Below are 14,841 nucleotides of genomic sequence, written 5' to 3' on the forward strand. Positions count from 1 at the left end.
GTAAAATCGTTTTGTATTTATTTCAAACTAACCAAAACTATTACTCTATATATTATCATCTCAGGTTTATGAGGTTGCCATAAACAACCATTTTTCGTTTAAGATTAGAAGATTATGACATATGTTAAACTTATGGGTAAACAGAGTTTACTTTTTTAACATAAAATCACGGAAAGATTAGTACGTTTCCATAAATTTCATCAGGTATTTTTATTTGATCGATATTGTTGTTATAGCTAGGTTGACTTATGTTTCAAACTTTTCTCTCCGAAAGTAAAATATAAGGCTAAATTCAAACAGTAATCATAAACGTGCCCCGAAAAAAAAACGAAGAGGAAAGTCCAGAATCTTAAAGGAACCAATTAGCAATTTAGTACTCTTATTCATTAGTCCCCTTTTTATTTTTAATATCCAACGAATAAAGTAAAGGCAAAATCGTGATACGGGTTCCACTTTCGATAGTTTAATATTTTATGATTATATGTAAATCATATATTTCAGCCACAAAAAAATGATTAAAATTGTATAGGAAACCCACTATCTACTTTTGTTTTTAGTTGAAGAATATGTCATATTTTGAATCTCGAGTTAAAAATTAATTTTTAATTAAATCATCTTAGAATACGAATGTCACCCTTGCCATTACGTTTGGCGTTTATACATTATGCATAATTAATGTCCAAAAGTAGTGGTCGGGAAGTTATATGAGATCCATCACATGATCCGCCAATTATTGTCTCGGTTTCTTTCAAATTTTCATATATTCTGAGTCTTTCAATGGTCCGTTCCGCCATGAAATATATCAGGGTTATAACTCTATTAGTCACCAATTTATAATCTAACACAATCCTAAAGGCCAACCTCAATCTTTCAGCATTAACGAACTGTCAAGTACGCTTCTAACGTTTTCTAAACACAAGAACAACGAATATATCTACTATATATGTTTCTCATTATATAGCGTAAGCTACCATTGTGTTGAATTCCATGTAGATGAGGAATCATGAATGTTCCAAGACCTTTAACCCTAGATTCTAGCTACTTGATCAAATTGTTCAAAAATCTTCTCAGCTAGCTTTCACTATTGCCATACAACATTATTTATGCTGATTTTCCATCACCAATTTAGCGTGATTGTATTACGTTCCACTACAAAAAAACATGTCATATTCTTACGAAAATTCCTACGATTGTATTTGGTAGAAATATTTTTCACCAATTTCTTACGCAATTATGACGAAAAATAAAAGTGGTAGAACATATGTAAGAAATTTCCTATGAAAGAAAATGTCAAAAAGTGATAGGATATATCCAACCAATAACCTACCAAATTTATATCGTAGAAAATACAGTCAAAATTTGGTAGGAAAGTTGTAGGACCCAATTGCCTGTTACACTAGTGGAAATTTCGTAGGAAATTGTCCTACGGATTTTCTATGAAATATTGTTTGTAAAAAAATCGTAGAAATTTTGTAGGAAAATATGTCTTTTTGTTGGTCCCACATCGAAAAGTTAAGAATTTAGATCAAAAAATTATACTATAAATAAAGCAAAATTAAAATTTTCTACGGATTTCCTACGAAATATTGTTTGTAGAAAAATTGTAGGAATTCCGTAGGAAACTATGTTTTTTTGTTTGTTCCATATCGACAATCTAACATAATTTAGGTGAAGAAGTTGCTCTATAAATAAGAGTCTTCACCTTCTCTCCCTCTAGTTAATAATTACGTAGTCAAATTTTAGGCTTATAGTGATTAGAAATTTTTTTTTTGTATATATTTTATTAATCAAATTTATAATTAGTTTATATTTTAATTTAAATTCAATTTCTGATATTAATTTAATTTTTAATTTTTATAAAATTATATTGGTAAAAAATTGGTAGGAAATTAGTAGTAAAAAATTAATAAAAAATCGTAGGACATAGGTAAGTGATGTTTCGTAGGAAATTGGAAGTAACGCTAATCGATAGAAAATGGTAATAATTTGGTAGGAAAGTTCTACTAAATTTTTCGTAGGAAAACTGTTCTACCAACATTTTCGTAGGAAAATTCCTACAATTTCTTTCTTTTTACAATTTTCGATGGCCGATTTCCTACAAATTTTAGGTTCTACTAAAGAACCGTTTCTTACGTATTTTTGATGATATTTTCCGTAGGTTTTCGGCATATTTTCTTCTAGTATTCGTAGAGCAAAATCAATGGTTAGGAAATGGGTGAGTTAAAATTGACCAGTCTAAAAATTACGGTCTATGGCGAACTAGCCAACTAATTCCAGCAAAAATTTAAATTCCGTTTTAGGACAGGTTAATTTTTGTTGTTGTTAAATTTTAGGACAGGTTAAATGGAAAATATGAACATGGTTTTGTCATTCCTACTTGTAGAAATAATAATGAAATATATTATACCACTGCCACTATCTTCATATCTATCCGCAGACGGCAGATCCTGTACAATAATTTTGAATAAGTATGTGGAAATATTCAATTTTGTTTTAGCATGATATTGAGAAGTTCTTGCTCTTATATATTAAAACACGTATTTGGGGAATTATTAACTATATTATCTACTCGATGGTTTTCTTGAAATAGCCGTCGAGCACTTTTGTGTATAAAAACAACATGATAAAGTCATTTGCAAAAGACGCATACAAGGTATATTCAAACAGAAAAATAGAAATTAGGTTGTGAAAACATAATGTTGATTACTGAAATCGTTCTGTTAAAAGAGCGAGTTGGAATATTGCAGGTAACGAAAGGACTTTCGCTAAAAGTATGAGAAAATATTGGCTGTCGGTGTAAAAATTGGAACGCAAGACTTAGTAAATTACTAATTACATATTTGAAGATTAAATACTAATTACATATTTGAAGATTAAATGGGATATCCTTATTTGTTAGAATTGTTCATTATTTTAAGTAACACGTGGTTGTAAAGTTTGTGTATTAATTATGGTGTTTATTGATTTGCTGGTCATCTAAACAGTTTTTGTTTTTAGCGTTATCAGTTGTGTATTAACTGGTTAGAGGAAATACAATTTTTATCATCTCATGTTGTTTTTAGCGTTATCCAATTCCGTAGAAAAGAAAACCGCCACTAGAAAATTAATGAGATATCATTGAACCATCATTACTATTTAACTGCAAAGCGTACAAACGCAGTATTTCAATCAAAAGCAATTAGGAGTAGTAAGAACTTCAACACCATTATTTGCTATAAGTAATGAATACAATTGTAGATTTACTATGACTAGAGCAACTATCCATTAATTTCTTAATTTTCTAGCTTCGTGTTAGTAAGCAGAAGTTCCACTAGTCGGTTTAATTATACAATTGAGATAATTTTTTTTTTATAAAATTTCCCAACATATATTAGTTGGACTGGATTAAACCGCATAAAACGACAAGCAGTGGTGTCACTAACATAAGAATTAACATTTTAAGAGTAATCACTATGGGTGGTCGGCTATATAAAAATAAGAAACCTACAATAATAATTTGTTTTTTTTTTGTCACCTGTGAAATTACTTTATTCAGTGGTTTTGACGACGTCAAAGAGCAATATGCCAATATATGTTATTTAATTATTTTTATTATAATACTACGAAGTTTTAGTGTGCTCATATTGAGCTACCTAAGCCAAGGTAATCATATTATTAATATAGATATCACATGTCCTGTTGTAAAAAAACAGACATCACATTTCTTATTCGTGTGGAAATTGTCCAAAAAGAGCTAGCGACTTGTTAAAATTCGACTGCCTTTAATAGAACATAAACTTAAGAAAATAAACTTTTCTAATTAACTAAATAAACTAATAACAATATTAATTTTTGAATAACGAGGAGAATAGGTAAACCAGTAAATAAATGATAGTTGACCACAACAAATACAAAATAAAAAATGATAATCTAGAAAAATGTCAACGTAATTACATTTCCAAGATAGCGGGGTCAACTTATAGATACTAGCAAATTACGTGAAGAAAACGACCAACATTTTTGAAAAAAAACAAAGAAAGGGACTAAAATATATTGACGATTCCATGTTAGCGATCTAACCTTCACATTATCTAATTACCATATAAGATATTTAATTTAATATACATGACTAATAGACTTTTCTCAAATGTTAAACAAAAACATCCTGTAACAACAAATTAAATAGAAACTCCAACATAATTGCATCTTCATATATAAACTAGCTACAATGGTCAAAGACCAATTCATGATATAATTGATATACAAACTACAATTCCAAAAGATCAAATTAAAATTCATTAAACATGAAATCTCAACCACATCAGTGAAATGTACACCTTCTAAAAAAACTATAATCCACACAAGCCAACTGATAAGGCACCTAAAACAAACCTCAGAATTTCCCGATTATCGCTTCGATCAGTTGAACTTGCACGTACCAATTACGCGGGAACTAATTGAATTTAACAATGTTTTTTTTCACCGAGGCTTGTTGGGTCATCATCACAGACTCACACAGTCGAAAGCCTAGGCAACGATATGACATTTTCGCGGCCCATTTACAATTTTCAATAATAGAAAAATGCAACCGATTTTTTTTTATTTTTTTTTATTTATTTTTCCTAATCGGAATAATAGGGATACGAAAAAAATGGCGTAGAATAAGAGATGAGTATAGCGATGAACACGAAGCACATCAAGCAGAAGAGAATGATCTACTTGCCGATCTCCAGAAGAAAGGCTATCTTCCATATATATATGCAATGGTCCGTATAGACCCAATAGAAAGATCTGAATAAATCACGGAACATTCATATTCTGAGCTCAATCTCTTGCTTCAGAAAATTCGGAGATCGTTATGGGACTCTATTTTGTGGGATTTTCTGCAGAAATTAGTGTAAGTATCGTAGTCGCATTGCTTTTCGGAGCTCACTTTAGGGTCGTCGTGAATTCGTTTTGGTTTTTTTGAGAGTGAGTGGACTTACTTTGATTTGGTTTCCAAGTGAGCTTGAGTGTCGAATCTGATATGGAGCTTGTGAAACGGATTTGGGACCATGAAAGTGAATAGACTGTATTTCAGTATTCAAAAAGAAAGAATTGTATAAGTACGGAGCACGAAGTCCAGACACAGTAAAGCCAACAACAAAAGGTTTGGTGCTTCTCTTGTGCGCATGCTTCTTTATCCCTCCTTTGTTTCTTTGATATGTTTCTGCAGTTATTATCGGAGATAGTGACTAGCAAAACTAGCAAAACGCCGCCGTATCTTTTCACTTCTGATTGAAAACACTCAATTAATCCAGAATATTTTAGCCTCATACATATACATATTCTAGCATACTGTGAGACTGGTTCACATTTGCATCCGTTAGTATGTAACAATAATCTGCATGTTACTGAACGTGCATCTATAAATACAATTACATAGATGGATCATTATGATTACTATATCAGTTTCTACAAAAGTGGGAACTCCAGCCAATTGTTTTACATACAATCACACTGAAGCTCTGTCTTGCTAATTTATAGTTGGGGAAAACCCTTTACATCACACTAAGGCTTGAAACTTAGACTTAGACCATTCTCGTTTATTTTTTTCTTATTCGACCCAGCGATTGTTATATATCTCTATTTGACTGTGATGCAGTGTTTTTTTATATTTCTCAGCTTTGTTCATACTAATAATTCAGAAACCTCTCTAGAACAGAACATGAAACCTCTGTATTTTCTCTTTGCAGTCAACTACTAGATACTTTTCATTCTTCAGAGACCAACCATGGCAGGGAACATGTTCTGATAATAAGCCGTAAATGTCACTGTCCTCAACAAAAAGCACCATCAGATTCTGATACCAATTAAAGCCACTGAATGGAGTCTGTTTCATCAAGAGGTGAGTACGGAATCATATAGGTGTAGATTGAAAAGCTTAATAGAATCTAAAGTACATTTTTTAAGGCTGAGATACAACTGTCATCGAGTTACTGCCTGATCTTCTGATCAAAAGTTATATCTCATTTGGTTATAACTTACATCTAAAACTGAGCTATCATTTATCAATTTGACAAAAAAATTGGGTCCACCTAGGAACATATATTACTCATATCGACTGGCTTATGTTTGTTCGACAACAGCATCTAGAGATCAGGAAATGTCCCATGAAACAGTCATCACAGCCTCACAGGTTCTTTAGAGGTCCTAGAGGTCAGCTTTTCACTTACTTTATTGCTCTATAGTGACTTTTTTTTTGCCTCTGCCGACCTTTTAACGTTCCTTATCCCCAACAGTTTATGGTGCGTGAAAGCTCTTTTGCTGGCACAAATGATGGCTCGAAGACACATCTGCATTAACCTCCAAGTTCTGACCTTAAATCTAAGCAACGATCAACATCACATTTTCACTTAAAAAGGTAAACTTTTCACTTTATGCCTCACTCTTTCCAGGACTTTAACCTTTCGAAATTGTCGATTGTCAATCAAGGTTGAATATTCAGTGACTAGGAATTGCTTGAATTTGCCTAGCAGGTCTATTTTTGTGTACCAATCTGGAGAAAATTCTGTAAACATATGAAAAAAATAGGATGAAATATTTGTAGTTGTTATGAATACTTAGGAAGTAATATGTGTGATGTTGTATCTACTCCAAGGTATAATAGAGATAAAATTTTGTTGCTCTTTATGAGGTTTAAGAAAGAAACTGTATTATAGAGACTAGAGTGCTTTAGCCGGCAATCGAAAGAACAGAACTGTAACCTTAAAAGTCATTATGTGTCTGCTTCTACCAAGATCTTTAAAACGATTTGAAAAGTTCTGGGGTCTTAATACTTTGTATTTTAGTAAAAGTTAATAAAGTAGTTTTATAATCCATAAACTCATCTATTTAGAATCTAAGTTAGTGATATCTTTTTCATCATTCCCACTATGAGCGAGGGAGGTCACCCCTCAGGATCCACTACCAGCATTGATACAAAAATATGTATAATTTAGTCCATGGAACCTAGTGAGATTAAATATATTCTTATGATAATATCCATTGTAGGCTTATCTTAGTCTCTGTATGCGTAGATGATCTTTTCCACACCAGATATTTTATTTGAATGATATGAGAAATTTTAGCTAATTCGATAAAACACTTGAAGAATACAAGGCGAAATATATGCTTTAATAAAATATGTCAGTGAAGAAAAGGGCCAAGTTGTCCATAAACAAACGTGAAAACTAGAAAAAGCTGTCTATCACTAAAGGAAAAAGGGAAAAAAAAATTATCAATGTGGGTCACATATCAAATCTTAAATCAAGATATTTTCTCTGGGTCCTAGCCACAATCATCTTGGTAAGTTTATGTGTCAGTCACTAATAGATATCAACTAACTTTTCTACTTTTGCTGGTAGTGAAAACTTATTGTTCAAAAAGTACATACATATCATTGTCTATTTCTCCCTAAAATTAACAGGTTTGAGCAATGAAGTTATTGGTTGACTGTTAAAATTTTGTTTGACTTCAGTAGTTCACTAGAAAACCTTTTCTTTTGGATAAAATGTGAAAATTTTACAGGATACTCTTGCTATGTTAAAATTCATATAATCTAGTTTTTTTTAACAAGCATTGGTTGGCTGTCGACTTTTTTCGAATCTTATATAAATAAATTACTGATTTGGGTAGAGAATCTTGTCGTAATCCAAGTGAAGAGACCATAAGTATATCTTCATTTAAGTAATAACCACTTTCCGAAAGTAAATGAGAAGAATAGAAGAAATGAATGCTTATAGAAGATGTACATAGTAGCAAAGTGGCTGTATTCCTGTGGTTTTAGTCTATTGGTTGAAGTACGTGATCGATTTTTACTGACTGCATACACTTTGGGGGGGGGGGGGGGGTTGGGGGGTCTCTACAGATTCTTGATTTTGGTATAGAAACCTATGATTGATGTTTAGCAAGTGTTAATAATCTAATTACCAAAATGAGTCAGCAAATGAAATGATGGGTTATAATTACATAGGTCCCATGTTAGTGAGGAGTGAGACACTTAAACCTAATCCTTAAGCATTATAAAGTTTCTATTCATCTTGTTTAGTGGAACCTCATCACCTGCTTACTCACTTTTATATTAAAAGAGCCATAAGGAATATATACCCTTGTATTTTATTTACATACCCAAAAGGCTCTTTTTTCCACCACTTCCCCTTACTGATGATGTACATAAACATGTGATATGTGTACAGTTTAAATATCTTATGTCATCAAATCTAACCTCTGTTTCTTAGGATATATGTTGAATTTTGCATTTGTAGAATTTAAATCTTTTATCTTATAAAATGAATGTTTATAATTGGTTCCAAGTTGCAATTTGGTATATAAACATGCATTCCAATAGTATATAAGTTACTTTTATTTTACTACAATTAACAATTTAGATGTTTTCTACCATAATAGAATCTTAGTCCAAATCCAAGATGGTTGCACTGTTACCTCCTTTTGGTTAGATATATACATACACAGGATATCTATATATACCTCCTCTTGTGCCTCCAAAACGCCCATCATTTCTCATTTGTTTTTTTTAATCAATTTTTCTTTGTTGGATTTGATTTCATAAAATTTGAAGTTATGGTTGATCCTCAATCACCAATCCCACCTCACCTTTACCCACAAGCAATTCAACTCAAACTCTACCAAGCCTTCATCTTCTCAATTCCCATTTTATTCTCCATCATTCTCTTCCTCTTGTTCTATCTCTTTTACCTTAAGAGAAGAGCCTCTTCTCTCTCCTCACATTCTCCGATGATTCTTCCTGTTTCTTCGACCCACCAGCCTTCTTCTCATCTCCCCTCGGTAAGTGTCCCGATTCTCTGTAGATATACATGCAAAAGTACTGAATCATTTACATCAAGAAATAGTAGAGCTATGGTCTTGTTTTCACCGGATGTGAGGTTACTAAAGATGTGTTTATATGCTATTAACATGGTATCATCATGTTATATAAAGTTGAATGAAGAATAGTGTTGATATTGATTGCGTTTTATTTTGCAGGTTTGTTTGTTAGATGTGAAAGTAGAGCTCAAAGACAAGCTTCATGTCGTTTTGTTTAATGACGAACTAGGAACGAGAGATTCTCTGTAAGTTGCTCTTGCTTCTTTCATAAAAATATTTGTCATTAACTTAGCCTAGAAAAAAGAATCTTCTACTTGGCCAATTTGATCTTAGGATCTGTGAATTTTCTTGAGCTTGGACTCTAATTGTCAACATTCGTCTAGACAATTCTGCTTATCTAAGAATTATCCTCTTGAAAGTTGAAATATACGAATTGAAATGCTCTTTGCTCATAAGTGTTTTGAGGCCGTTGCTTATAGCTAAGGGAATATTAAAAGTTAAGACGGAAAGTTTAAATTCCAGATAAGACCAATACCATGATTTTAGACAACATATACCTTCCGACAACAAAAAAGACAACATATACCTTTACTATCACAGGAGATTTGTCCTCATTCTAAACAGAAAATACCTTATCTCCAAGACTCGAAAACTATAAAAAATCTGCAAGAATTTCATATCCTGATTCAAATAATATTTTTCAAAGTCCTTAAGTTTGATAATATTATTGGTTCTGGTGAATTGAAAATTTGATTGGTTTAATGAAAATTGGTGCAGATGTTGCGTATGTTTGGGAGAATTCGAGTTGAAGGAAGAGTTGGTGGAAATGCCTTCATGTAAACACATATTCCATCTCGATTGTATTCACCTTTGGCTTTATTCTCACACCACTTGCCCTCTCTGTCGCTCCTCTGTCTTCATCTCTTCGACCAAAACCTCTGTGGACGACGACGACCTTTCAGATTCTCCTCAAACTTCACCGGTTTGACTCATTAACCCGAAAGAAATAAGCAAATACAAGTTTTGTTAGTTTTGTTAGTGAGTAGATCAATACAAAAATGTAAATCTTAATTTTGCTCATTCAAGAGATCAAATGTACTTCATCACATTACATATTGGTTACATAGATTACATAGATTCCATTTACATTATTCTCTCTGTCTTCTTCTGCTCAAGCAGATGTATCATTGTTGTAAATGAACCCTAATGAGTGAAGCTACTTGAAGAAGAAGTAACCTGACAAGATCAGACCGAGAGTGAGGATCGCAGCCAAGAAACAAACACTTTTTGATAATTTTCCATCGTCTTTCCTCAACAGCATAGCCTCATAGATAGGCAAGCAATTCACAACCGCAAAAGTTGCTATCATCAACTCAAGAACGAGTCCTTCTCCCCAAGCGAAAAGACCATAAAGCCCCCAGACAAGGGCAAGGAGATTCACGATGGCGACCGTAGTCATGGGCAAGAACATGAATGAGGGACCGAAATCAAAGATCTCTTGCTCATACCTCTTGCTTTGCTCCTCATCATCGTTGGCTTTACTAGTGAGGCTGAATCCATGCGTGGAGAGGTTTAGGGCTTTGAGAGTGAACTCTATGAAGCCAAACAAGAATGAAGTGAATCCTCTTATCATCCACATTCTTTGATCGTTCCACCATCCGCCATAACTTCCTCCTTCAAGTACAAAGTCTAGTAGATCTTGCGCATATGCACCGAGGAACAAGAAGATGTAAAGCCAAAACCATGGATTTGATGACTTGGGGAAGACGCTAACTCCATAGAGGAGGGCAAGTTGGGGCAAGAATGCATAGACAATGAGAGGAATCGACCAAAATGCCCAAAATGCGTATTGACAATAGCCAACACCCATTAACAAGCCCATTGATTTAACTCCATACGTAATCGGGCTATATCTTGAGATGGAAACTTCAAGAAGCCCAATCGCCCATCTTTTTTGTTGGCTGACTACATCAATTAGACTTTTAGGGACATCTCCACAAAATGCTGCTCTTTTGGGACTGCAAAAAATTGATCTCCATCCCTCACAATGGAGACTATATCCTGTGTAGTAATCCTCGACTAAAGATCCGTATCTGAATCCAATCTGCATAGTTTTGAATGACTGATTGGAGTTACATAGTATAACAATCTAGAAAATAAAAATATCACTAATGTTGAAAGATTATTTAGATTTTAGATTGCCTTAAAATATCTATCTTTAGGCTTTCTATATGAAAGATGATATTTTCTATGTTTTCATACCAATCAAGAAATCACACCTCATTTTGAATATTTATGACATCATGTGACTAGAGAAACTTGTAGTTGTTATTATAAATAGTCCATAACAAGGTAATTACTAATTACGAAGGTTGGATTTATCTTACCTTGGATCCCCAGTTGGTGTTGTGCTCGTAAATACATCCTGCTACATTGTGTGCCAGTGCCAAAACATCTGGTGCTTTGATGGAATTATTATTATCCTTATTCCGATTAGGCTTAAGTTCATCCATCTCAAGCAAAATCAGATTAGATGGAGGACCATACAAAGCCCGTCGATTGAAGAAACATCCAGTTCCCACATGATTCGGGCCCATAAGCCCATCAAACCCAACCATATTGATGTCGAAGAGGCGTTTGTACTCGCATGCATAAATATCATTCTTGCTTAATCCTTGAAACTTCTGAGGAAACTGCACAAAACCTAAACTGGACTTGATTTTAGGATCTGTTAAATAGCACAAGGCACGGACCGGTGTGGAAGGATCGTTCGAGTACATGTCGCAGTCTAGTGTTAGAATGATCGGTGAGTTTGTCATCACCGCAGATACTCGCAGCTACATTGAAAATAGTTAAAGAAAAATAATTAAAACGAAATGCTAGTTAACCGAACGTAGAGATTTGTCAAGGTAAGGTTTAAGTGATACCAAGGTATTAAGAGCACCGGCTTTAAAATGATGTGGTGAAACTTTACTCTTCTCTCTTGAAACATACATTAGGTTTGGCATTGTATATTCTTTGGTATCGTCCATATCAGTCTCGCTATTTTGAAGTACCTGCCCTCAAATTGATTAAAAAGTGATATTTTGTTACATAAAGAGTTACAAATGGAAACTAATCCTAAGAATAATTATCTAAGAGGCTTTTTTTGGTATATGGTAGTAAAAAGGGAATTTTTGCAAGTATTTTAAATACCTGAATAATAGTGGGATGGTCATGACGAGTGAACTTATGTGTCCACAATTCGAATACTCCACGAAAATGATCACATGTGATAAACTCAGTCTCAACTTTTCCACTATCAACCACATGTTCAACTCTACTCTTCATATCTTCGTACATCATCTGGACCACCGAACAATAATTACGTGTATAAATTTGTTAGTTGTATATAACTTAATATTTTTTTGTCTCATATATTAAATATATTAATCATACGGATCATATATACGTCATCGAATTGACAATACTTTGTTACGTATATATCCAGTCTCTCCATTTTGTTTTGGTCAGCTTGTTTCTCCATATTTTTGTGGTCAAATCGTCGCTTCATTTCTTTTTTTCTTTCGAAATTTAACTTAAGATTAATTCTTTTGTACACCAAGGAGCTACATAGCTTATTCCATGAAGAAATGCTTATGATGCGCAAGAAATGTTCGACTAAATAAACTCTCGACTACAAAATTTTAAAGAATATATATAAAGAAACTCCTTTAGTTTTGAAAGCTAGTACTTCTACCGTTTAGGTAACTACTATGCGAGTCTTATAATTCGTTTAGGAGAGCTCAAGGATGTTATATTTAAAACAATGAGTAAATCAATTATAGGTGATGTCACAGTCAACCAAGATCTTGGGATGATAAAGAGAGGCAAGAATGGCATTATCGTCAACAAGATACGATAAGGTTATGGAGAGAATTGACCCCTCGGGCTTGATCACAACAAGGACTCTCCATTATTTTACGAATATACTGTAGTACTCTCTCCCTTCATAATAAATATAATTTTAGCATGTAAATTTTATTTTTATAAAAGTATCATTATGTACTTTTTCATGCAGATTTAAATCAAATTTTCTACTTTGAATTCTATTCTCTTAACTTAATTAGTATTACTAAATTAAGATTCTGCAGTATATTTATAAGAGGTGTATAGTATAATAGATGGATTAAAAAATTAAATTCCAAAAAAAAACGACATTTAACATTAAACAAAAAAATTGTCGGCATACTTTTTTTTTTGAGAAAATTAAGGCTTGGCATACTATTTTTTTCTGTTTCCACTCAGTGTATTTTTGTTTGTATTATGAATTCTACTGTTATTTTGTTCAAAAACATGCTATTCCAAACAATCAAAAGGAATTAAAATTTGACTTTGGATGAAAAGATTACTAACTGAAAAAAGAGAAAGAAAATTTATACTTAAGTGTTACGACCATTGGAACGGCCGCGACGGTTTTAATCATTAATTGTTATATTATAGTACGAGAACTAACACTCGTAAGAGTTGTGTTGAGGTCTTGCGCATTTGTCGAAATTAAGATTCAAAAAACATACTAAACCTAACTTATATTTACTAATATATAATTAGTAATTAATAATACGAACCTTAAGATTTTCAGCTTCGTCATCCCAAGAATATGATTTCGAGGAGAAATAAACTTCAGGAGACCGATCTTGAACATTGTTCTTCTTGCAAAAAGGCAACCAGTTCTTAGAGAACTTAGCTGCCTCCATCAAAGCAAACAAAGTCAACGACGATCCTCCATCGTCCGATACGTAGACCGAAAGCTTATCCGACGGATAATCGTAGGCCATCACTGACAAGGCGGTGTTGACCACCATCATCGGAGGCTCCTTGTACGGATCAGCGGTGCATATAAACACGTCCAGCTTCGGAAATTCCTCTTCCGGTTTAGCTGCATATACCTCAGGATACTCGGACCGGTGAACCGGATTAAACCGGAGGGAAGCTGAGGTGGCCCACATGAAAGCGAGAACGACATCGGAGAGGAGAAGAAGAGACGTTATTAGAGTTGTCTTTGCTGTGAGAAGTGAGTTTACGTGAAGGTACATGAGGGCTACGATGCCACACGTGTGAAATATGGCGTAGATTCTGTATAGAATGGTGCGCCGGCACGGATGACACGTGTGGAGGGTTGTGCCGTCGACCGAATGTTTTCTATGAGCCTCCATCGTTTTTTTTTATAAGACAAATAATTTTGGAGAGAATCGGTATGTAGAACAAAAGTCACCACTAATAGATTACTTATATTTATAGGCCAGTTTCTTTGAAGGAAGAGTAGATGTTTTACACGACAATTCTACGATTTTTTAACAATATAATATGCAAATTGATTAATATCATCATATGGATGGTTAGATGAAGATAGGGATTGTGAGAGCCACTGCCTTCACAAATCTCGACGAGAGAGAAGATGAAAGAGTATAGACAATAAATATAGTCTTTACTTCATTATCCAACACCTACCGATATCGTATTATGTACCACTACCTAAATGATTATATATGTAAAACTAAATTTATAGGATTTTTCAAACCGCAAGCCAAACTTGTCTCGCTTGAATTTAGAACCAGCCTTGATCAAGCGCAACACATTTGTGAAAAAATGATTTGTGAATGTTACATTTGAGTCACCTTATTTAAGAAAAGTAATGAGATAATATTGGGATTTACTATATCTAATGAAAACTTGAGATCGTTTATTGGTGTCCAATCAGGTTTATTGGTGTTCTTAATTTTTTGCTCTGAGTATATAATATCTTTTATTTTATCGAGATCAGGCAAGTCAACTTATTGTTATACATGTAATTTGCTCATAGATGACACAGGATTACACATCACAGTGGGAGGAATTGGTGGTGAAAATCTCGGTACACAAAAAAAGATGTCTAAGAACTTTCATTCTTAGATATGTTTTCCAGCTAACCATCTCTGTCATGAGAGCGAAATAGCAGGAGGCATGGGGAAGCTCCAA

The 14,841-nt window shown here is 33.5% G+C and overlaps 2 protein-coding genes across 4 annotated transcripts; one reads left to right on the plus strand and one right to left on the minus strand.

Moving 5' to 3' along the window:
* Positions 1–4,621: 4,621 nt before the first annotated feature.
* Positions 4,622–9,992, plus strand: LOC18030708 (probable E3 ubiquitin-protein ligase RHA4A). Of its 3 annotated transcripts, XM_024149722.1 has the most exons (8): positions 4,622–4,876; positions 4,983–5,128; positions 5,715–5,866; positions 6,108–6,177; positions 6,261–6,382; positions 8,579–8,805; positions 9,004–9,089; positions 9,622–9,992. In XM_024149722.1, the coding sequence occupies exons 6-8, from the start codon at positions 8,581–8,583 to the stop codon at positions 9,830–9,832; spliced, it is 522 nt and encodes a 173-aa protein (XP_024005490.1). In that variant the 5' UTR covers positions 4,622–4,876; positions 4,983–5,128; positions 5,715–5,866; positions 6,108–6,177; positions 6,261–6,382; positions 8,579–8,580; the 3' UTR covers positions 9,833–9,992. The 3 variants fall into 3 exon arrangements, 2 of the variants coding, with proteins under 2 accessions (XP_024005490.1, XP_006413486.1); XR_002896881.1 differs by lacking the exon at positions 8,579–8,805 and having other exon boundaries at positions 4,622–5,128; positions 9,622–9,979; XM_006413423.2 differs by lacking the exons at positions 4,622–4,876; positions 4,983–5,128; positions 5,715–5,866; positions 6,108–6,177; positions 6,261–6,382 and having other exon boundaries at positions 8,161–8,805.
* Positions 9,899–14,039, minus strand: LOC18030709 (cellulose synthase-like protein G3). The gene is made up of 5 exons (XM_006413424.2): positions 13,452–14,039; positions 12,040–12,189; positions 11,772–11,900; positions 11,232–11,681; positions 9,899–10,948 (listed from the first exon to the last, which is right to left on the minus strand). Exons 1-5 carry the CDS (start codon positions 14,037–14,039, stop codon positions 10,061–10,063), a joined length of 2,205 nt encoding a protein of 734 aa, XP_006413487.1. The 3' UTR covers positions 9,899–10,060.
* Between the last annotated feature and the right edge of the window lie 802 nt (positions 14,040–14,841).

This window comes from Eutrema salsugineum, unplaced genomic scaffold (genome assembly GCF_000478725.1).
Source record: "Eutrema salsugineum unplaced genomic scaffold, Eutsalg1_0 scaffold_1, whole genome shotgun sequence".
NCBI classification, from domain to species: Eukaryota; Viridiplantae; Streptophyta; class Magnoliopsida; order Brassicales; family Brassicaceae; genus Eutrema; species Eutrema salsugineum.

Excerpts from the sequence above, each read along its gene's own strand:
- LOC18030708 (XM_024149722.1), top strand. The coding sequence starts at position 8,581 with ATGGTTGATCCTCAATCACCAATCCCACCTCACCTTTACCCACAAGCA. Across the intron at positions 8,806-9,003 it reads CTTCTTCTCATCTCCCCTCG|GTTTGTTTGTTAGATGTGAA; the intron begins GTAAGTGTCCCG and ends TTTATTTTGCAG. Across the intron at positions 9,090-9,621 it reads CTAGGAACGAGAGATTCTCT|ATGTTGCGTATGTTTGGGAG; the intron begins GTAAGTTGCTCT and ends AAATTGGTGCAG.
- LOC18030709 (XM_006413424.2), bottom strand. The coding sequence starts at position 14,039 with ATGGAGGCTCATAGAAAACATTCGGTCGACGGCACAACCCTCCACACG. Across the intron at positions 12,190-13,451 it reads ACGAAGCTGAAAATCTTAAG|ATGATGTACGAAGATATGAA; the intron begins GTTCGTATTATT and ends TCGGTGGTCCAG. Across the intron at positions 10,949-11,231 it reads ACACCAACTGGGGATCCAAG|ATTGGATTCAGATACGGATC; the intron begins GTAAGATAAATC and ends AAAACTATGCAG.